Source organism: Camponotus floridanus, unplaced genomic scaffold (assembly GCF_003227725.1).
Source record: "Camponotus floridanus strain SB8 unplaced genomic scaffold, Cflo_v7.5 scaffold44, whole genome shotgun sequence".
In the NCBI taxonomy this organism is placed as follows: Eukaryota; Metazoa; Arthropoda; class Insecta; order Hymenoptera; family Formicidae; genus Camponotus; species Camponotus floridanus.
Window position 1 is genome coordinate 167,672 of NW_020229592.1, and position 25,398 is coordinate 193,069.

At 33.3% G+C, this 25,398-nt stretch overlaps 1 protein-coding gene across 1 annotated transcript in view; it reads right to left on the reverse strand.

Moving 5' to 3' along the window:
* The window catches only part of LOC105251692, a 67,738-nt gene extending 45,646 nt beyond the window's left edge, over nt 1–22,092 (reverse strand). Inside the window, exon 1 of the mRNA XM_025411876.1 lies at nt 20,290–22,092. Coding sequence (XP_025267661.1) covers nt 20,290–21,589 — 1,300 coding nt within the window. The 5' untranslated portion in view covers nt 21,590–22,092. The remainder of the gene's footprint in view (nt 1–20,289) is intronic.
* Between the last annotated feature and the right edge of the window lie 3,306 nt (nt 22,093–25,398).

Sequence of the window (25,398 nt, forward strand, 5' to 3'; positions counted from 1 at the left end):
CTTTAGCGGGTAACGCGACGGTGGCCGGAATCGAGAATTGTAATCCCGACGCCAGAAGGTGCACGAGAGTTCCTACGAAGGTGACTACCCAACCCCATCCTCCCTCAGGATAATAGTGCCGGCATAGTAATCGTCTCGCTTGCACCCGGTGGCTGTCGTCGAGCTGATCAGCCGCGATGTTGCTCTTGTCGCCGTTATCGTTGATTTCCGCGGGATGACTCTTCTCTTTCAGAAAAGAGTCGTCGACGGAGGCTGCGTTGTAGCTGCCTCTGGCTGCCGTGTTCAGTAGCGGCCAGGATTGCGCACGGGATACCGACATCACAAAGGGGAGAATGACTCCCTCGGTTAGGTGTTCGTATCGTTGCCGCTCATACGTACGACGTTCGCACGCGTTTTTGTCGCACGCATCGAAGTTGCGTGCAGCCGAGCACGTGCTGTCAAAAGCATGCTGCTGCCGATCGTCCAGAGAGCGTACGTTTCTCTCATGTATTTCTTCCACGCGACAGTTGCCCGCCAACGTTTGCCGATCCGATGATGTACGGAGCGCACCGATTATATTCTCGATATCGCGTCGCGGTATTTTGGAAAGTTTTATCGGGGAAATTATATTTATAAATATTTTTTTTTGCGTTGTCCCTTTTTATTAGTCTAACGATTATTTCTGCTTTATATCTGTGTTAGATTAGGTGAGAAAAGTTTAATGATATAAATAGATGTAGACGTTTATATTGATAAGAGAGTTAATGAAAAAGAAGTGTTACTTTTAATTTATTATTGAGTAAAAATTGAAAAGATAAATTTTTAAAAATTGTTATATATTTTCTTTATCATTATTAGAAGTTTTATGATTTATTTATTATTATTTATTAATCATGTCACTTTTGCTAACGAGTGTTACTTTTAATTTATTATTGACTGAAAATTGAAAAGATAAATTTTTTAAAATTGTTTATATATTTTTTAGCATTATTAGAAGTTTTATGATTTATTTATTTATTAATCATGTCATTTATCTGTATCAATTTTTGCTAACGAGTGAATATTTAGAACTTCACGATGCTATAATTCGTTGCTTCAGGACAAAATCTCGACAGGATGATTGAAACGTTTTTAATAGCGCTTCTAAAAAATCAATATTTTGATATCTAATAATAGGACCTCGTCTTCAATATTTTTCTTGTTCACGTATTAATTTAAGCTTGATCGCGTTATCAAAATGAAGAGTAATGAAGCGCGTCTTTCGGATAATGTCGATACTATCGATTATGAAAGTTTGGGGGACAAGATTAATTATATAATTTTTGTTCGCGATACGTCTGGGTATCATGCAAAATATGACTGAAATACTTTTCTCACGGTTGAGTTGTAATGAATTAATTTAGCGAATCTGCCGAGTCAACTATTATAAATTATGGCGTATTATAAATTGTGGCTTCGTGCGCGCTTTTGTATCGTGAGATCGATCCATCAGCGGTTTCGTAGCCGTTAATGTGGATGAGGCCCGGGCTCTCTAAACGTTCGATTTTAATAAATTCTCAGCACGCGGGCTCCTCTCATTGTGTAACATCGCGATTTATTACGTCTATAAATGCACGCTCGACAGTCTCCGCGCACACATTTTCACCGATCTTTAAAAGCTTTCATCGTTTACCGAAGGGAGAACAAATTATCATGCTAAACTTTTCGACAAAAACAACGCTTCCCTTTTTTCCTATTTGTCATAATAATGGAATAAACAGAATTAATGAATGTTAAAATGGAATAAATAGAATTAATTTATATTAGAATGATGAAAGAAAAATTATAATTTTATAATAAAAATTATAATAAACATTAGTAGTATAAATATAAATAATCATAAAAAGAAATAAAATCTATATTTCTTACAGATGATGTTTGAAATATGTTTAGAATATTTGAACTTTTTTTTTATTTAAAACACTGTGCTAATATTTACTATTACTAATATATGAAATTAATTTTTAATCGGAATCAAATTTATCAGCTTTTAAAATCTTTCTTTGGTGAAATCTGCTCCGTTTGATTAAAAGTAAATTTGAATCTTTATCTAAACTTTAAATTTGTGTTAGTATAAATTATAATTTTATTATGGTTTAAAAATTCAAGATATTTTTTGAAATGTATTTGGAATATTATTGGATGAATTCGGACGTAATGTAAAATTTGATATTTCATAATTTAAAATTTGAACATAATTAAATTAGATTCAATTAAAGAAAGTATTATCATATATATACAAATGATATATAGAATTATAACATTATAATTAAAAATGTGTTAATATAATTTTACATACAATAGATAAAACAATGTGATTTTCTATTTATTAATTCTATTTCTTAATATTTCTATTTATTAATTTATTAATTCTTTTTATTTATTGATACAAATTTTATTTAAAATTATTATTAAAAATATATTTATACACAAACTATAAATGATTAGGTAAAAATTTTCGATTATTTTCAATTAAATTTTTGATTAAAAATTTTCAATTAAAAATTTTATTGTTATTCAAACTTTAATTAATTTTTATTTTTATTTACACAAATACTCACAAATAAATTAGTATTTAGAAGGGGACAAGCGTTGAATAAATCGCATATGGGATAATTTATGTCTGTATGTGTGTGTGTGTGTGTGTTTTCCGTCAATTTTTTAATCACATAATTTTTATAGAATTATACTGATCAAACGAACAAAATAAAAATGCTACCAACATAAACAAACAAATCTTGCGCCGATTGTACGAATTTCATTGTTTCTCAAATTTCATTGTTTCTCAAATTTCATTATTTTATAAATCGTATAAAATTTCATTGTTTCGTAAATCGTATAAAATTTCACGTGAGTGTAAGAGTATTTGGAGGTAATTTTGCCGAGATAATATATAGTTTGTCAGATGATGGACTGTTACGTGTATCGAATAACGCTTGGTTGCGTTCAATTTCGAGCGAGAGAGTAACGAATGTGCTATAAAGTGATTACCGAAGTCAGTTAATGGATTTATTTCTCGTGGCCAATTTACAATCTCATGTGATCGCGTAAATCCATGAGAGCGAGCTGTGCGGGAGTTTCTCGATCGGATGGATTCGATGCAGTTGTAAACACGAGGAAAAGAGAATAAAATATATATATCGAAAAAAGTCGAAAAGATATGGAACGCGTTGCATGAAATCGACTTGAAAATCATAGAAACAATTTGGACAAAAAATTAACGTCGCGCGAATCGGTTACAAGAGAGCCCTGCGACCGGATTGGAGTAACGGACTAAGCGGTACAAAGTGATTGTTGAAGAGTAAGACCGGCGGATTTGTGGAGCGTAGGGTTTCGCGCGGTATCGTCGACTGATGCCGCGCTTCGACGAGAGACAGGCTCTTTCCCTTTATCCCCTCTGTACCCTCTTTCTTATTCTCCTTCGTCGCCTCTCGGGCACCACCACCTCCACCACCATCACCACCACCACCATCAATTGGCAAAGACCACATCGCCATTGCCGATGTCGTTGCATTGCCTTGCAAATCTCACTGTCCTTGCATCCGTACTTCTAGGCATTCCTTGGAAGAACGTACTTGTGCAGACGATATTGCCATTGATAACATTGCATAATAAAATTTGCTCTCAGAAACACGTCTCATAAATATTCTTGTACCCATAACGTACGAATTTTTTTCGACATTCTCTTTACTGAGCACATTTATTACACAAGTTTCCTGGAGATCACTGAGGATAGGAGTAATATATATAATATTTTTAAATCTAATTTTTTCTAATTCTTTATAAATTATTTCTATCTTGATTCTGTTATTTTTTGCTGTGTAAAATATTCATTGAATTGTCAGATTTTATAAAGCATGCAGAAAGGACTTGCGGTAGATGCGTAAACATTTTTTAGATAATATATAGACTGCAACAATATGACAAGAAATCTTGAAAAGCGTAAAGCGACTGTAAAGTATTTTTTGAAATTCCTACCATTCCGTGAAAAACGCGAAGACGAGAGACACGTGCTCGTAATAGCAACGCTGACTCGCAACTTCCGCTGCCGAGAGACCGGATGCTTCAAGTAAGAGCGTATCTTCAGTATGACGGGCATCCAATAAAAATGGCGAAAATGAAAAACAATTGAAACTAAATCGCTAATACTATAAAAATCGAAAAAAATGGCGAAAAATCAATTTAGCTCGTAGATTTTAGCATAAATCAATTTTAAATCAGATTAGATTAGTTATTTTTGGATTGTGGGTTAATGACCCGTGACGCACGCCCAATTTAAAAAGATACAAAGAACCAGACTTAAAGATTATTTCAAATTATTATATTATTCCAAAAAAAATATTTAGATATATTTATATAATTTAGTAAATTTCCAATATTATATATAAAGGAAATTTGGACTAATATATTACTATTATATATTATATTGTATCATATTTTTATTAGACCATTGCAAAATATCCAATTTATCACATTTATAATTATTTCAAATTACTTATTATATTTCAAAAACTAAAACAAATATTTAGATATATTTAATAGATAATTTAGTAGATAATTTAGTAAATTTCCAATATTATGTATTATATTGTTTCTTATATTTTTATTAAATCATTGCAAAATATCCAATTTATCGAATTTATCGAATTTATAATTATTTTATTTAGCAGCGTGTTTTTGATGTCGGGAAACTGATCTATATATTTAAATCTTTAATTTAACGTACATATACCTTCGTCTATGCTATTTTCGTCTTCATGACTTTGACAGTAACTGGACGTGGAGCAGAACGTCGCGATCGCGAAAAAGTGCGAGAAACAGTGAAAGAAATGCGTCTGTCACGCGTCACCGGCCTCGTACGTCCGCGAGTTTAGGTCGACAAATCCGGGAGGCATCCGCCTCGTCTTCTCAACAGCGAAGGTCTTAGATTTTAGGCTTTATGGATCCTCGACGGGGACGACTTTGCGAAAGTAGAGACGGAAAAAGAGAACCCTCCGTAGCTCCATTCGTGTGTCATGCGTTCTTCTTTCGGCGGGCGGCTTTCTTTCTCACCGCGACGCGTGTATCACGGACGTGAGCTGCAAATGGGATATATAAATTACGCGGCGTAATTATACCTTCGTCTATATACCAGGCGACATACGCCAGTTCGTTTTTTGTTGTCGCAGTAGACCCCCGGTATAAACGTACATCACCGTCGGTGAGTGTCCCTCGTAAAGTATTCCGCTTAGTTCTTAAAGTGCCACCCGCGTGTACTCTGACTCATCCTGTGATCAAACGCACGTGCGATCGGTGAGTCGATCGTCACTGATTTGGCGATTGGATTAGTGAAATTTATAGTCGTTCGGGTTTTTGAACGGTTTCGGCACGAAGATAAAATAACGAATTAATTTGAATCTCGTGGGTTGTATAAGAGGGTTGTTACTAATTTTACCCAATCACTTTTGATAGATTGAGATATTAATATATATTTTAAAAATTAAAATTAAAATTGTAGAATTTTTATATTTTTGCGATATATATTTTGTTTCTATTTTTTGCTGGCAGTTATTTCAATCATTATAAATATGCAAAAATTAATTTGGGTGGGACTGATAAAAATAATGTCTCCACTGTATAAGAGAGTTGTTACTAATTTTACCCAATCACTTTTGATAGATTGAGATATTAATATATATTTTAAAAATTAAAATTAAAATTATTAAAATAAAAATTATGGAATTTTTATATTCCTGCGATATATATTTTGTTTCTATTTTTTGCTGGCAGTTATTTCAATCATTATAAATATGCAAAAATTAATTTGGATAGGACTGATAAAAATGTCTCCACTGCCTATATCATATACAAATTGATATAAATTGTATATTTTTATAAAACTTAAGAAATTTTCTTTTTGTAGAAATGCTTATTTTGCTGAATTCTGTATTGTCAGTCTTGCCCTTTGTCTTGTCCTAGACAGAGTATGCTTGGGGACAAACTGATACTGCTAAAGCATCGATATACGAGTTATATTTTCTCATATCTTATCACAAGATTCCTCTGGAATTTTCATATTCCTGCATTATATATTTTGTTTCTGTTTTTTCCTGGCAGTTATTTCAGTTATTATAAATATGCAAAATTAATTTGGACAGGATTGATAGAAATAATGTCTCTACAGCCTACATCATACACAAATTGATATAAATTGTATATTTTTATAAAACTTAAGAAATTTTCTTTTTGTAGAAATGCTTATTTTGCTGAATTCTGTATTGTCAGTCTTGCCCTTTGTCTTGTCCTAGACAGAGTATGCTTGGGGACAAACTGATACAGCTAAAGCATCGACATACGAGTTGTATTTTCTCATTTCTTATCGCACGAGATTCCTCGAGCAACATACTATGAAACAATATGGGTACTATCTTGCAGATGCGATTTATGAACCAACATCAAAAAAGTTTTGCAAGAATACAGGTCCAGTGCTATTTTCACAAGTTAGAAGTATATAGTTTTATTATAAAGAAATTTCACTCCCCAAGAGAATAAAAATATCGAAAAAAATATTCATTTTCAGATAACTATAAAAGAATATGTAGAAGGATTTTATCTATGGGGAGGCAGTATAGAAATAAGATATATAATTTCTAAATTTTTTTTTATGTTTTAATTATACATTTATTTTAATATTTTTTTTAGAAAAATAAAAATAAGCTTAAACGAAAGAGTGATGATAAAAACAATATAACAAGTATATTTAAGAATCCTATGCAAAACTATTGCTGTCAATTCTCTTTTTTGTTAACAGGGTATAATAATCGTTCTTGAAAAATGAAATTTCTTCATAAAATTTGAAAGTTCGTACTTGCATACGTGAGCTTCGATTCGGTGATTTTTTCAGATTTCAGCGGAAATGCGTAGAAGAATTGCGAATGTCTTCGATGTGGGATATGTGTAGAATAAGTATACAGAGGCAGTTGAATAGAATGGAATTTCTCTCGGAGGAATTCGCCGGATAGGGTTCATCTCAAAATCAAATAAGACCGGGATTAAACGGGATGCTCGCGTCGCAGAACAATAGTACAGGCCCTGCATGTATCTAGACGTACATACCGCGAAATCGCCGATTTGCACGGTTTGCATCGTTCTTCGCGTTCCTCTTCCTCGTCTCGCTATAACGGTTCCAATTACGTCGATGGAAAGAAAAGTACATTCTGTCGGACGCCTTGTTTTTTCTAGCAACGAAGGTCATCTGAATGCATTTTTATAAACATAAAATTTATAATTATAATTGCGATTGATAATTTATACATATATGTTACGTTATTGCTGATGCGAATGTGAATTCCGAAACTTTTTTATGTTTGAATTGTTACGAAAGTAGAAGCATAATGTATATGAGTTTCTTGAATATAATTGCAAGCAATTAAACAATGTTATTTTTATAATTACAAAAATCATATTTTATTTGGCATAATTATTTTGGGATTCTAATTTGATTGATGCAACTCCATTTTAGCGCAATCGGCTGTATTGGAATTTTAAGTATTACAATTTATATAGTAAATTAAAAATTTAATTTCTGATTCTTTTTTCACATATTGGAAAATAAAATTTTTACAAAATTAATTAAATTGAAAAAAAATTACAATCATATATATCATCAAACATTTGATATCATAAAAATGAATAATAACTATTATTGATTATCGCGTTCGCGAGATTTATAAAAAAAGTATAAATAGATATGATACCAGTGTTGCTCGCAATCATAGAAAAAGACGATATTGTTCCGAGAGGATACCAAGAGAAAAACGTTTATTACGCGATGGCAGAGAAAGAAGAGAACGAGAGGGGAAAAAGTGCACGAGTCCGATAAACTCGTTGCGAACGCGGGGACCAGCCGGGGGGTACCACTTTCACCGGATGAAAGTAAAACTTGATTCGGCAGGCGCGGTCGAGCGAACGTCATTGCAGCGATGTCATCGCGAACATGCTTTCGGATGTCATTAACCGACCTCGCCGATTCCATTTCATTTGTCGTCTCGTGTATGGCCGGCATATTCGGGAACTATAAACTTTCATACATAGAAGAGTCACTAGTTCTAATAAAGTTTTATGAGGAGGAAAGGGCCGCTTCTCTCTCTCTCTCTTTCCCTCTCTCTCTTTGTCTATTCGAAAAGGAGGAACATATCTCGTGCTGAAATGAATCAACAGCATTCGTAATCTTAGAAGTTGCATCGCCGTTTCGCGAAATGCTCAAATTTACGACGGCGCAAACTACGCGATCGTATCCTACATGTACTCGTATATGCGTGCTTTTGTGACAGACGAGGGATGCGTGCTCGTTTGATTCGTAAATTTCTGTTCGATAGCCGAGCGAAATGGTTGTAAGTTCGCCGAGCTATCTTTCTGAAATAAAAGTAATAATTTATAAATGTATTTATAGATGTTTTGGTCCATACAATTTTTATTTTCTCTAAAACTTCTATTTTAAAGAGATTTTTGGAGTATAGTTTGGAATGATTTTCACATATTATAGTTTTTTTTTAATATAATTTTTTTATGCATGCCTCGATAACATCTGTCTGAAAAGAAATTATTCATCCTTCGCTGTTTATATTTATATAGAATATAATTAACGTATTGCATTTTAAACATTGTCTCTTTAGAAATTATAACATAAGCATTGGAGTGCATTCGAATATATCGTATTTGAAAAATTTTTCAATTTGTTTTACGTGGTTCTTTGATTTTTCATCTTTCAAGTACGAAATAACAGTGTAATGTATGTTAAATGTGCAAACACGAAAGCTGATATGGTTCTCTTGAAAATGTCTGTTTATAGTCATCCATGACTACTAGAGAATGCATTTTAATTTTTTATGTTTGCTTCCTGTAAGCATATTGTTCGTGTCTTTTACACATTTATTATTTTACATTTCTTACATTTACGACTTTCGAGTCGCTGGTTGCACGCTTTTATGGACTTTATATATTATCTCGATGCAGGGTATCCGGTTTTACCTTTTTTATTAGAGTGCACCATCTGTGAACATTTTTGGATACGTTATTCGACTCCTGTTTTCTCGCTTAGCATAATGCGGCTCAGATAATTATGTGTCGCATAATTATGCAAATGACTCTCGCTGAAATATGTATCGATGAAATTAGCAATTCAATGACTTAGTTATGATGAATTTATCACTTTTAATATATGTCAAGTGACTAGGATTTATATTTGCCATTTCGTGTATATTTAGATCGCATCTTGCGTGTAATATAAAGATAAACGCAAATACTGTTTAATTATGCAATAATTAGGTAAATGAGAAAAGAAGTAATAGACAATAAATCATTTCTAAAAACAATTTTTTTCTAATTAGAATTATGAAATTAATTAAATTTATTGAGATTTGTCTACAAAAATCTCTATAAAAATATAATTTCAATATATAAAATATTTTTTAATTAAATTTTTATCATTCAATGTAACGTAAGCAAATTTTTGCTTTAATTTTTTTGATTTTTATAATCATATTTTCAGAAAAGACTATTGTTTTATCTATGTGATTCTACTTAACATTTTAACAAACGCATATTAAATAAAGATAGAATGTGAAATTTTATGCAAATATATTTTTTCATGGTGATTTTTATAACATAACAGAATAACATCATTATCTGATCTCCAAAGTATACATTTTTACGAATGTAAATTTTCATACTTTACACATTGGTTGCTACAAAATATTTCATCTTTATCTTGGATTTTATCATATTCATTCTCTTCCGTCAAAAAGGTGAAATGATTTTAAAAGGCAAATACATGGGTGTGATTGCAGACGGCAAACTACAGTTATCTGCTAATCTGAAGTACTTTACATTCACGACGACCGAGACACATTTATCACTGCTCGCTCATGCGATTTGGTAGAGTAAAGCGATGTGTGTATATCGATTTGTTCGACGGCTATGTCTCTTAGATCATTAGTCACGCTCGCAACAAGCTTCTCGCTTATCCTCGCAATTTCTTTTCGTTGTGCGTCGAAAAGCATTCGAGTCAGGCATCGTTAGCCGTGATAAATTTAAAGCCTTGACAGATGTCACCAAGTAATATATATAATTTTTTTTCTTAAAGAAAATCAGCTTATTATTACTGATAAATAGTGGTTGTAAAACTGAGTGGAACTGAAAAGAATCAAATAATGGTTGTTTTTTCATTGAAATTTTATTATCAGTGAAATATAAGATAATATAAGAAGGAGCAAAGTATGAGTAGTTTCACTGAAGAACAATAGAATATATTAATTGATCTTCAGCAATATCTTATCATTGTTAATTAATAACATTTTCACTGGTTTACTGGTTCAGTTCAAGAATAAGTATGTATGTTTTATTTTGGTTTGAATTTTTTTTGTATCAAGGGAGAGATTGATTTTTTAATTTTTAAATACATATCTTTTAATGCACACATGTAATGCTTTGTATCTGATTTTCATGAATTTAATTATATTTTTGGAATATTCGGACAATTTTTTTGGTCTCACTTGTAATGCTTTTTTAGCACTTTTTATATGATATATTTCTATATTATATAATATAATATACAATACTTTATTCATTAAAGATAATTTTTTCGAACGCGACTGTTTATTATGATAGAGAACTAGATTATTGATTTTAAAAGCAAATTATTATCTTAATCTTTGTGTGTAGTTTGAAAAAGAACAAAATATACTACTGTCAGCACTCTAGGGACTATAACCATTTGAGAATCTGTGTAACATTATTGCATAGCAGTACGAAAAACAAGTATGTTTCGTGCCCATATGAGAGACTTTCGTTCTTACGTGAAATTACCTTTGCTCCCCAGACAGATTTAAAAACAGAATGGAGAACGTAATGAAACCACTCGTATCTCTTTAAATCTTTTGCTCTTCTCAATTACAGCGTACAATATCAAAGTCCTTAACATCGTGTTATAAAATTTCATAAATAAGTCATGCTTGAATAAAAATATTCTCTTCCAATATTGATCATGAATTAATCATAAATATAAAATACTTGATACATATTTACTGCATATTGAGTTCTTTTATGATGCTTGACAAACAACAATAAAATTTATTGATTAACTAGCGATTTTTGTGAATATACTTAGTTATATTTTTTAAAGATTTTCAGAGTAATAATATCAGATTTTCTTTAGATTGTTATAGATATCGATTTGGTTATGGATATTATATTAATTTAATAATTCTATAAATATTTTCATCACGAGAAAGAAATGATGTCACTGATATAAATACGTATTAACATCTCATAAAGTTATTTGATTTTATTTATGATTAAAATTTTAATATGTATTTTATAATATCATTGATTATCTTCGAGAATATAATTTATTCAATTAGAGAGATATTGCATCAAACAATTATATAAAATGATTCGATAACTTGTAATATTATTAATTTTATTTGCATATTATTATATTATTGCATATTTTGCATATTATATTATTTTCATATACATATTACAATAAAATAATATTACAATAAACAATAAAATATTAAATAAAATGTTTTATTCGAACAGTTTAGTCCGGTGAAAAAGATAAAGAGAGAGAATGCTAATTTACAATTTGCTTTCTTTGCAAATACCTGTACAAAGTAAAATTTTGCAGAAAGTAGAGCAGCTCTTGGTAAGCATACGTAAGCATCGAGTCGGTAAGTTAGTATAAGCTGGTAAAATGATCTGATCTGTATGACCAGACAGCATGAATCTTGTATTATCTATTTTATTAAAAAATGATTGATATGAAGATTATTTTATTCTCAAATATTGCATATATAAAATCTGATTTGAATAAAGCGAATACGCGCAGTAATTTTTCATATTTTGCAAAGAAATTATCGCATTTATGTTGTTTATAAGAAGTATATTGATTTAATAAAATATCAAACTAATAAATCACAAATATATAATATAAATCAGATTATATTGTATCTGTATATTTACTATATGTATCTATTTGTGCGTTCTTGCCCTAGAATAATATTTCTACAAATATTATTGGAGCGTGAATATTATTGGAGCGCAAACAATCGTACTTGCATGAAGGCAGATTAAAAGTTTGGGATTGCCAGAATTAGTCCAAAAAACCAGGATTAATTCGCTACCATTTATTTCATGTCGCTATAGATTTGTCACAGTTGATCGAGCATATACCAAGCACAACGTATAAATATCTATCTATTTTCTCAGGAGATCTTGTAAGAGATTTTTATGTTCAAATTTTTATGACCAAACTTGCCAGTTTTCGTAATAGATGTTGCAGCTAGGAAAATATTGGTCATCTCTTATGCTTGCAATTATTTACCACATAGTTGACATAAATTTCTGCGAAAGAGGAATTCAATGGAATATTATTGAGTTTCTTGAAAATATATTTTATTTTATGAAAATATCAATAATTTATTAAAGTAAAAATTAATCAAAAACAAATCAATTTAATTAAAAATCGATCAAATGTTTTCGAAGGTAAAATATGTTGAAAGAAAATAAGTAGAATAGAGATTTTCTCTCTCTTTTTCTTTCTTTATTTAATAAAAAATTCGTCGAAAGAAATGATGATCTTTTTGCAACCAGAGAAATTAAATCAGGTCAAATCAAGTAAAAAAATCTAAAAAGAGTTTTCTACTTAATAAAAATTTCTTCGTTTAAATATCTTTTTATTCGATAAATTTACTATTTTTAATGAATATTCACTTCGATGAAGTGTTTTCGAATAATTTACTATTCGATTAAATGCTCTGAGGCAAATTCTCGCTTTGTTCCGCCCTTCATTATAATATTCAAATTTCATTTGACTTAATATTTCTTTCGACAAATTATTTTTGATTAATTATGAATCATGCATATATCACCAATTAATTTTAGATTATCAAAATTATGTAAAAGAAATGTAAAATGCAGTGTATAAAATTATTATTTAATTGCATTTAGAGATATGTTACATAATCGATGAAGTTCTATACATAAACTTCCAATACATAAATGTATAACAATGCATTTATGCATTTAGAAGTTTAGGAATTTCATAGATTATGTTTTAACATATTTCTAAATTAAATTAAACAATAATTTTATGCACTGCATTTTGCATTTCTTTTAAGTGCAGGATGGTGAATATTTTTCGGTTAATTAAATATGAATTACCTGAAGTAGTAGCAATTTTTCATAAATAAAACATTGAAATTTTTTTAATTATAAAGACGTAAATTGCAAATGAAGAAATTTATAAGCAATAGGAAAATTTAAAACATTCCATAATTGAAATAAATTACTTACATTATTCATTACACTGCTATATATTATGTCATATATGCAACACACAGTTGCCCTAAATTATAACTGTTTTTATTGATAAAAACACTATTGATGGTAGATTTTTTATGATCACTAATTTAATTAGTGATATAATTAACATATCTATATCATGTTTACAGACACATGTATATGCAAATGTGCTCCATATTAATATAAATCGTATAAATTAAAGGAAAATCTTTGCATCGCTAGGTTAGTGCGGTTTATAGGAGGCGAATACTTTAGACGACAGTTGCTGCAAGTGTATCGAATCAGTTACACGGCGCATGTCTTGGCCCGAGGCATCCTTTCTAAAGATCGCTGAAAGTTTCGCAGAGTTCTGTCAAAATACGACCAATGTCTTTTGATCAAATATTAATCGACACGGGTAGCGAATTTCACATTTACATATTAATGAATATATCGTAATTTGTATGCTCACCGTGCATTTCGATTACTCATTCGACTGTGATTGATTAGTTCCTACGGGGAAAAGGTCAGTTCTTCTCGCGAACGCATGTTGTCTCGATTAGATTTACTAATTATGATGTGGGACGAAAAATACGTTCGAGACACACCTGTCTTGTCACATTATTTATGATTTACGAGCGTAATTTTTTAGAATGCATCGTTGAAGCTCTAAGTCAAATATATTATGGCTATTAATATTTTTTTGCGATTAGGACACGAAACAGGAATATATATCGAGCCTTATGCATATTTTATGATTTACATTCTCATGACACATTTGACGCTAAGTGTGGCATGGCCTGATTCTGATGATAATTTCCTTAATGTATTTAATGTCAACATGAGAGCTTAGAGGAAAACAAATGGATACATTTAACCATAATTATGTGCGACCACATCCTAGAAATATAATTTTGAAATTATATTTCTTCACAAATTTATCATAAACAACACATATATGTGTGTGTTTTATTATACGATATATATATATGAATATATGTGTCGCAGGTTCTTTATAAATTTAGCCTTTTTATAAAATGTCTCTTATAAAACGTCGTCGAAGAAATTCTTTATAGAATTTTATAGAACGATTATTTTTACAAAATTTTGAAATATATGTTAAGGATGTTTTGTATTTATTTTCAAAATATTGAAAATTTAACAATTGTACAGAATGTCCTTACATATCGATGTCCTTAAATCGATTCACTAAAACGTTCACAAGTTATAAGGATTTTAATTTGCATTGAATTAACATGTATTCTTATAGGAAACGTATATAACCACGTCGATTCAAATGACAAAAACACATGGAAATAATATTCAGAATTTGTTTAAAATTTGCAAAAGTTTAGATACAGAGAAAATATTTGATCAAATAATATTATACAAGTATTACTGATTAAAAAGATATTAAATATAATTTAACGAAGTTAGCCATGTATCTGTCACAAGTCGAAATTCTCTGCAAAAGTTAATCATTTTTTTTCGATTAACAATTCGGAATATTTCAATAAAAACGCAATAAATATTAACAAATACATCTCTGTACTAAAATCAAATTGTAATATTGCACACAATTTCTCATACTCAAAATACACCAAAAGTGGATATATTCGTCAATATTGATTTTCAGCTACTTTTTGCTTGTACATACAAAACATCCTTAAATGTTCAGCTTAACGATCAATTTCTTTAAACAAATTAATAATATTAATGTATATTATGTATTAATATATATTAATGTATATTAATGTATATTAATGTATATTACGTATTAATAATATTATATTACGTCATACCTGTATTTTCGACTCTCTGTTGAAACTGTGTCATCATCGGATTTATCAGTAAGCCGGATGTTAATTGCAAGCCATGAGAAACTATATGCACAAGAATCGTTACTATGACAATGACGTATCCCCAGCCACCTTCTGGATAATAATGCTTCTTAAGTGTGATTTTCTTTCGAGCATTTATCGCGGTGAAGGAATCGTTCTCGGGATGATCGACTAAATTTTCAGATTCGCCAGCGCTACCGAAGCCTCCCTCGAGGATTAGTTGCTCGGAGAATCGCCTTCTCATCATCTTAGGCGTAATTGGAATGGCACTATTTTTACGGGCAGTAAACGCAGTATCAGCGTTCGCTTCAGCATTTTTTCTGCTGGTGGTGAAACGCTCGAGGGATTTTCCAGCGATTTCGGATTCCTTGGGGTTATCCTTTGGTGCCTTAATATCGGCTGGCGACTTATTATTATCCCGATGAAATGCGGCGAGTGATCGCGTCGCGCGGGCTGTTGTCGTCTTTAAAGACGCTCGCGGGCGACTTTTGCCCGCGATAATTGGTTCCGCGATACTCATGGCACCGGTCAAGCTTTCGCAATTTCTGATGCTATCTCCGGCGAGCGATTGCTCGGAGAGTCGGCGATTATCTGCGCGATCGATCTTGCAGTTACGTAGCGAGTGCACTTGATCCAAGTATCGTCGATGCGGTATCGGACCAGCGGCGATCGAATGCCGACGTTGAATCGTCATCGTCATCATCCCGTTGTCCCCGGCGTCGTTGCAGAAGGGATAAAGGCTCCCGGCCGAGTTCCTGCCGGAGGACGGCGGCAGAAAGCTCTGGCAGGTCGACACAGAGTTACCGGAGTCCTTCCGCTTCGCGGAATCAACCCCTTGAAGAAGGAGACCGGGCTCTCTGGCGAAGCAGGAGGAAGTGGACGAAATCTTCCGGTGTTGGCTCGGGCACCGACACGCGGAGAATTGCTCCACGAAGCAACGACATCGCATCATACGCGATAGGATCTCCGGATGCGCCAGCAGCAACTCCGGGATCTCGATCTCGCTCCATGATTTCGCGATGTCGCCGGAAGACTCCCTCGTCCGCCTCCAGCCGAGGCTCTCGCTCGACCAGCCGCTCTCGGATTCCGGATTAGAGATTTTTCGCGTGCATTCGCGTCGCCGACAGCAGCGTGCCCGTGTTGCACCGTCACCGCGAGGGTAAGATTCTTCTTCCTTCGGTTCATCGTCATCGTCCTCGTCGAGCGAATTCTCCTCGCTCATAGCCGCGTTGTAAGAACGGCGACGTTTGCGATAAGCAGCTTCCTCGCACGATGAGTTAACCGAGTCGGCTCGTTCACCCATTTCTCAGACTTGCAATCGGCACGAATGTCTCAACTAAATTGGATCTTCGACGTCATGAGTCGTTGCATTATTCTTCGCGATAGTTAAAAGGATTGTGCACAATGTAATATTTATCACAAAGTTAAATTTCTTTTTTTATAGAAAGAAAATAGTTGTAGGTGGTTATTTATCTTCTATTCTCATGTTTCTAAAATGAAGTTAAATTTATATGTTTATTGATATTCTACAGTAGACACATGCCACTTACACCATTTTCACTATTAGGACTGAAAAGTATTTGTTCAATTCAATAGATTGACATTTTTCACTTAAATCTTGTTATTTAATCGGATTTTTACTTTGGTAGTTGAAATTATTAGATTTTACAAAAGTAAAGAGAGCCAAAAACTAGGTATTAAGTTACACTGGTGGGTTCCCAACGAAGACTGTCGTTCATCGTGCGAAATCCATTGTTGTTTCGCGCATACATCGTAATGCTTCGCACGCGTGAAGCTGAACGTGAGTCGCGAAACGCGTTCCGACTGTCGATACTTTGTCCTAATTTTTCTAGCACGTACATTTTACGATGTTACACGGTCGAATTCACTGTTTGTATGCATTAATTCTAAAGAGGATTAACGCGAAAAATGTGTCTCTATCTTTTCGAATAACTAACAATGGAAAACGGAAAAAATGCAAAAAATGAGCTATTATGGAATATTTTTACTGTTAAAAATTAATATCAGTCAACGAAGTTTTGATCCTTCTTTGTCTGTCGATTTTTATTGTTTTTTTTTTAATTTATTTTAAAAATTATTTCTCATGAACTTTTGATATTTTTCGCCTTTTTCATTATTTTAAATTTAATCAAAATAATCCAATTCTTTCTACATGTATGTAATCGCATTTCGCGTAAATTTGCACTGAGAAAAAATTTATGTTTATCGGAAATTAATAAAGAGAAAGATACTGCAGAATTATGCAAATTCTGGAAATTCCGAATATAATAAATTATACAATTTCTACAAATTCCGTATATAATAAATTATACAAATTCTGCAAATTTCAAATATAATTTACAATTTGTAAAAACTTGGCTTGTAAAAAACCTTCCCAAACCAAGAAAATCAATATATATCTAAAGAGTTAGTTGAAAATAACTTTGACCCAAACTTTGTGTGACTACAATTGTGGAGTTTCTTTAGAAATGGTAAACATTATTTCCTTCTGACGTAACTTAGCAGCAGATTTCATTTGAGGCAAGATTTTCATTATTGTATCGCTAATGAAGTTTTATATAAATTTGTATTTCAAAAAGTTTGCATATTTTATAATTTATCTTAAAATTATCATCTTTTTTATAATGTATCTTAAAAATCATTACTGACAAAATTTTTAATATTTGTGTTCCACACACAATTCATTCATATGAAATGGATTTTTTGATTAGTTTTTTTTAACAAACATTTTTCTATCGTAAAAATATTAAAGATTAAAGAATATTAAAGATATTACGCACTTATTTACTAATAATTCATTTAAATTATATAATTATTTATATATAAATTAATGACAGCAATATTTTTTTCTCTTTTAATATGTTGATTTTTTATAAAGAGAACATATAAGAGATATAATAGGAGGGAATAATATAATAGGAAACAAAATAAAATTTGTTAGAACTTAGATTATTAACCCTTTGCACTTCCAGCTAATTTTATTATATGACCTACCAGCAGCTCCAACGCATTTTTGTGGCGCCTTTGGTGAACATAAAAAATGTTATTATATTAAATAAAAAAAAATCTACTACTTTACTATCGTCTTTGCTTCTCTCAGCATCATAAATAATTTCATTATAATCGATTGAAAAATAAATATAAATAATTGCATTATACTTTCATTATAATAATATACATGTCGCCGTAACGGCGCCTCTGGAGTTGTGGTACAAAATATGTATGTCGCCGTAACGGCGCCTTGAATGTAAAGGGTTAAAAAGTAATCTTTATTATCATTATTTGATTGTGCAAGAGCCAACAGGAAGTTATAGTTGTATATAGAAAATAAATAATCAATATTTTATTTTAAAAATGCAATTTTATATATTTTATATATTTACTTTTATTAAAAATTATGAAGCGCAGATGACAGATATGATAAATAGAGTTCGCATCGAAGATTTGGGTTTTCCATCTCTCTTCAATTCGTTTTGTGACCATCATATCTCTGGATATCGCGAACACATTATTTATGACATGACCAGATTTGAGAGGGGTGAAATGTATGTATAGTTACATAAAACGTGATCAAATTCCACAAGAGACATATCTAGGTCAAAATTAGGATAATATCATCGAAATTTATCTTCTATAGTGGCAAATAGTATGCGTTATTATTTTTCAACGAAATGAACGTTACGTAAATTAATATTATATATATATACGAAACATAAAATACACATTTATTTCACACGATGCAGTAAAAACATCAAGTAAATAAACAGCACGCGATTGGAGCCATTATATACATATTCACATACATATAACACATTATCAGGATGCAAATCCGGAATAATTTGTATACTATCCTTCCAATTAAAATTCTTTTAAAAACAGAGATGCGTAAAATACAATGTAGAATTTTATTTCTACGCTATGCACGTATCCTGTAATATTCGGCAGCTATTTCAAGTGGCACGATCTGCTGTCATTCTTTGAAAGGTAATTATTTTTTACGAACAATTAGTAATTATCAGTTTATTCGATTAATTAATTTCATGAAAAGTTGTAATACATATAATATTATATATGTACTTTGTATAATTTATTTTATAATTAAGAATTTTATTTTTTATATGGCGATCAAAAAGAATCGAGATATAAGCACGCTTGTTTTTTCAATGAGTACATCTTGACAGTGAGAGGGAGAGCTTAGAGCTTCCGGAAGTTTAATCCTAAAAGAGCTGTTAATGATTTTTTAATCCCCTCGTTTTATCAATATTTTTTTTCGCAGAATATCGTGAAAAATAATAAATATCGCGCGTTTAAGCACGATAATGCCGAGAAAAGTGTCGCGTGTTTAAGTGCGAGAGTGCCGGGAAAAGTGTCGCGCGTCTATTTTATAATGCTGCATAATAAAATGTATGCACTTTTCTCAAGTGAATCAAGTAAGAGCTGTACGAACTTTTTGCGAATAAGCGCAGCGTACGAATTAACAGAGCTTGACAATGTAAAGGGAGGAAGAGGCATCGGAGAGCAATTTATTTATATATTTTTTTTATTAATTCGTGCATCCGTCTATTCGCGTTTCATTTGATTCATTTATTTAGATGTTTTTAACAGGAATTGGAAAAAAAGATTTATATATAGTATACTAAAAGTTTGTAAAAAAGATATTTTTTAATTAATTTATAATTAAAAATATATATTATACACATAATATATATCTTTTTCATTAATATATTTCATTAATATATTTTTTTATGGAATTGGCATATTATAGTTTGTTTTCAAATGTGGTGTATCCTGGTTTTTTAAAAATTATGACAAATCGAAATTTCCATAAACGCATTTGCGTTCCATTTGCATTTGTAATTCATAATTAACACATTGAGTACATGTACACATGTATGTATCATAATATTTACTGATTATTAATGCAAAAGGATAGACATAATCTCTTATATATAGACAGGAGGGAGATTAAAATGGTTAAAATATATCTGCTACAAACTGCATTTTTATTTATCGCAAGTTTTTGGACCTTTATCAAATTAATTAATATTCAATCAATAATATGAATTAAGAATATTTGCTCTCTTACCTGCGCTGTGCAGGGGAGGATGCCGAAATTTAACCTCGGCGGTGATGTACCAGCATCCGGGCGCGGCGAGTTGCAGACCCACCCCGATAAAATGCACCAGCACCGAGCACGTGACAATGACGTATCCCCAACCTCCCTCGGGATAATAATGTCGCCCGAGAGTGGCTTCCTTTCTAAAGTCTATAGCCGGTCGTGCCGGACACAAGCCGTCATTTTTCCCCTGTCCGTCCAATTTGTTTGCCTCCCCGAGTAAACATCCCGCGTACCAGATATCTTTATTTTGACGTTTGTCGTACGCCTCCTCTTTTTCGCGTTTGATCGAGTCATCGCGTCGAAAACTGTGCGCTTTCGCCGCCGTTGCGTTTCTTTTGGCGCGCGATGGGGAACGGAAAGGATCGATTTCCGAGCGGAGGAGACCTTCGGACGTGCACTTGGTACAGACGTGATGATCCCCCTTCGACGAAAATGAAACGGATGTCGCATAGTCGTCGTAGTCGTCCACCTTGATGTGCGGCGGTGATGACATAGAGTGCCTCGGTGAGAATGCAGGCGAAACGGCAATCTGACACTCCTTCCTCACCCCATCTGTTTCTCGTGTTTGTGAATTATCCCCTTGCGCGACGCTGGCTGCGTGCAGTCTCTCATTTGCAACGTTTACTATTACATCAAAGGCGTTAGTCTCGAACGAGGGGGATTTGTTTGTTAGTTGGGCGACTGCATTTACGGGTTCTTCTGGGCCGTGTGAATTTTTCGGAAATAATTTTGCGACCTCCGCCATCGTATCCGTCGTTTTCGGCAGAGATGCTCTCGTAGAGTCTTCTGTTTTTTTCGCTTCGTCGTTTCTTGCGAAAAAATCCGACTTACATCTCGATTGATCTCGGAAAATATTTTCCTCCAACACAATGATACCGTTTTGATGAACTGCAGTAGTCTCGATCGACGAGAGACTGCGTGGCATGAAATATCGGTTGGTGCTTTTTCTCTTCTTCGTTTCGTTATTTACGTCAGAATTTTCAATGCTATTCGTAGGCTTTTTATTTATAGACGGTCTCCCGTCGACTAACTTTCGTTTTATCATCACGGATGCGATTCCTTTAGGGGCGCATCGATCTAGGAGAATGACTTCTTCCAGGTAATCGGATCGCGGTGCAGTTTGCTCCAATCGATATACCGTTTCGCGACTCGTTGGAATAATGGTAAAGGCACGAGATAAAGGATCGATGCGCATTTTCACCGTTTGCGCTGCTCGATCGGGCCAGGAACTGCTATGCATCATTTTATTCCGTCTGTTTGTCATCATTCTGGCTATGCCAAAAGTTTTTGCGGATCCTATTTAGGTCACTCAGACGAGAGCGGTGCAGCCAGTGTAAGTCTTTCCAGTAGAATTCTTTAGCAGACGAATAATTCTTTTTCTCGAGGATGTTAAGGATACGGCGATCCGCTCTATTAAACTGACGATTTGTATCCGTGTGAGAATAACAGGAATTATAGTCGATAAAAAGCTCCGCTGCAAGTGCTTAAGTATAATTTGCGAGTGAATCGCATTCTCGTTGCAGTATATGCGCAGGACACGCACATACGTATATTCTTCGTGGTAATTGTGCATGATTTATAGGTGTCACCGGCTTTTACGACGTTCACTATATACGTCCACTAAAATACGCTTAAAATAAACGAAAGTAGTTGTGCGCAAAAATATCAGATAAATTCTTTTGAGAGCCTTCGCGATTTTAGCTATGTTTCTTTGATCAAGACGGGAGTTAATTTTTCCAAAATGTCATGTTTGCGACGAAAAATATAATGGAGTAATATAAATCGTTGATTAAAAGTTTTCGCGAGTGACGCAAATATGAGCGTCGATGTGCGATTGCAAATTGCACGAGATAATGATCTGCAACATCCGATGATGGAGAGATAACTTCCGTGATGCAAGCGGTCCTGGCGAATGCGCCAGGATGACTGCTACGCACGTGCTGCTTATTCGCGATCAACCCTCTCTCTGTATCCTCTCTCTCTTTCTCTCTCCCTCTCGCTTCTGCGGATGGCAGGCGCATGCTTGCAGATGTCCAACGAATCGCATAAGCTGCGTTCTCGAGCTTTTTTGTGCTACAATGTAAGCACTCGTGTCGCGTGCCCATATGTTCTTATTAAAGTTTACGGCGCGCGCATAATTTAGTGGAATACTTCCTGTAAATTTGTAGATTTAGGTCTCGATCGAGTTCTTGATATCTGTATTTTACATCAGCTGTTCTGCTCACGCAAAAAAAAGATTTTCGAAGCCTTTCCTACGGAATAAAATGAATAACGAGTAACATGATATGAGCAACTTTCGTATAAATAATTCTGAAAGAATGATTATGAATATAAGAGTATTAAAAAATATAATTATTCTGTACAAAAAGTACAAACATGATTTCAGATAATTTTTTTCCAAATTTTAGTAAACTAATAATAATACTAATTAATCGAGGCACATTAGAGCGTTTAAATTTTTTCAAGAGATCGAATATATTATCAGTTTATTTTATATATTTTTATTTAATGCTTATAAAAATATTCCACGTAAATGTTTTACTTCTTTCCTAATATTTCAATAATTAGAATTTTAATCTGCATGAAAATGATTTTGAAAAATTACACATTTATAAATAGCACTTTTTATGAAGTCGCGTTGACTTGAAAACAAGCAGCAATTTTGACGTTGAAATTTGTCTCGCGACGAAAAATTGTAATGTCAGAGAATTCTCTAGTTTATTTCTACGAGTAGAATCGTCTTTTTTGCGATACATTACGCCTCATCTTCCCCTCGTCGTGCAGGACCTGACCTATCTTTACGACTTCTGTAATCTGTCGGTCGCAACAAACCGAGGAAGGAGTAGCTACATCTAAGACAGTGAGATACGACTTGGAATGGCGTCAGGAAGCAGGGTGTATTTCTCAATGGGAAAAAAGGCGGGGTAGATTTCGTGGGTCCGATCTTCCAAAGAAAATCAGCCCGGATTTTTCGGGTTGGAAAGAAAGAGGGAAAGAAGAGAAAATCGCGAAAATTCACCTGCGCGATACATTATCCGCGACGATGTCATTATCGACGAGGTCGTTGCTCAAGTAGGTCTGTTCGACGACGCGTGTCTGTAATAATATGACCCGGTCTCCTGTTCTCCTCGAGAAGTTGGCGCCTGATCGAGGATCAAGGATGTCGCAGCCGAGGAAGGCCAGGCGCTGGCATAGACATTATTACCGATGATATATGCGAATTCCACGTGGCGGTTTGCGGCTAAGAGAGATAAAGCTTCCGTCGTCGTCTCGTGTAATCGTCGACGTGACACGAGGCGAGAGACAGAGGGACGCGGGCGTCTGGTAAATACGGTTACGCCGATAAATTTAGGCGAGCACTCTGCGCGCGTGCGGCTTCTCCAAATGCGTTCTCCTCTGCAAGTTGGCGTGATTTATCGGCGCATTAATTCGGAATCGGTCTTAGCTCCGGTATCTGGCAGCGGACGATGAATATAAGCGACATCGGCGCGAATTTTATCGCGTGTTGTCAGACGGACGCCTTCGCGCGGACACTTTGTTAAAGTGGAGCACGGCTCCTCCTCGTCGCCGTCGTCGCGTAGCGCGAAAATATTCCGCGATCGAATTAACGCACCTCGCACGAGGCCCTCAATGGGAGCCCTCAAGCATGACTTAGCGAGATTACTTTGTCAGCTTGGAAAAAAACGTTGTAACTCAAACGCCACGGACATAAATCAGTAAAGAGATACGTCCGCTAACGTACACGTACTGAAGGATATAATGAGATTTATGATGGATTGGACGCTTCGCAGCTGAAATTTTAATTCCCGAAATTGTGCACGCTGCGGGAGCGTTAACTCGTTTATATCCTACATTCTCTGCGCTTTCGCAACATGTTGCGCCGATCGTAAAGTCCGCGTGATGCAATTGGATTTAACCATGAATATAGAGTAGCTACCTGCATAATTAAATTGTAAATATATTTCACAATATATGATTGTGGTTGTGTGAAAGCGGTTTTAAAAAATTTAACTCGATTGAACGATTTATCTTACTTATTCAAGATGTGCGATATTTTTAAAAGCTGCGATGAATAATAATTTTTTACGCAATATTAAACTTGTATAAAGATCACTAAAAGTAGGACTCGTATTCTCATTAAGGATGTTTTGTATGTACAATCCCAGCAAAAAGTAACTGAAAATCAATATTTACGAATATTGATTTTACACTTCTTTGCCAAAAGTTAAAAAAATAATATTCCACACAATTTCTCATGCTTCATTTCACTTCTTTGCCAAAAGTTAATAAATAATATTCCATACAATTTCTCATGCTCAAAATACACTTTTGGTGTATTTTGTACGATTTAATGAATCAATACACTTTTGGTGTATTTTGTACGATTTAATGAATCGATCTAAAAATTGTACTGAAGATTCTAAACACATGTAAGGACATTCTGTACAATTCTCATTCAAATTCTCAATATTTTGAAAATAGATACAAAACATCCTTAATCGAAATGATTAACTTTTGGCAGAGAATTTCGCCTTGTGACGGATACATGGCTAACTTGATTGAATTATATTTAATATCTTTTTAACCAGTTAGTACTTGTATAATATTATTTGACCAAATATTTTCTCTGTATCTAAACTTTTGCAAATTTTAAACAAATTCTGAATATTATTTCCATGTGTTTTTGTCATTTGAATCGACGTGGTTATACGTTTCCCATAACACATGTTAATTCGGTGCAAATTAAAATTCTTAAAACTTGTGAACGCTTTAGTGAATCGATTTAAAAATTGTACTGAAGATTCTAAACATATGTAAAGACATTCTGTGCAATTTTTAACTTCCCAATATTTTGAAAATAAGTACAAAACATCCTTAAACGAGCAAACCGGTTGTGTAAAAATCGCATGATCGATAAAAAGGTGAACGTATGTGGGTTAGACTTATTATTCAGATTGACGACGGTAATCTTGGACCGGTCGAAAACTCAGTAACTGAAGTACTTAACCTGTGCACGGTGTAATAGTCTGCGTGTAATCGATGGCGAGCTCTTTTACCGTGACCCGTTTCAATGAT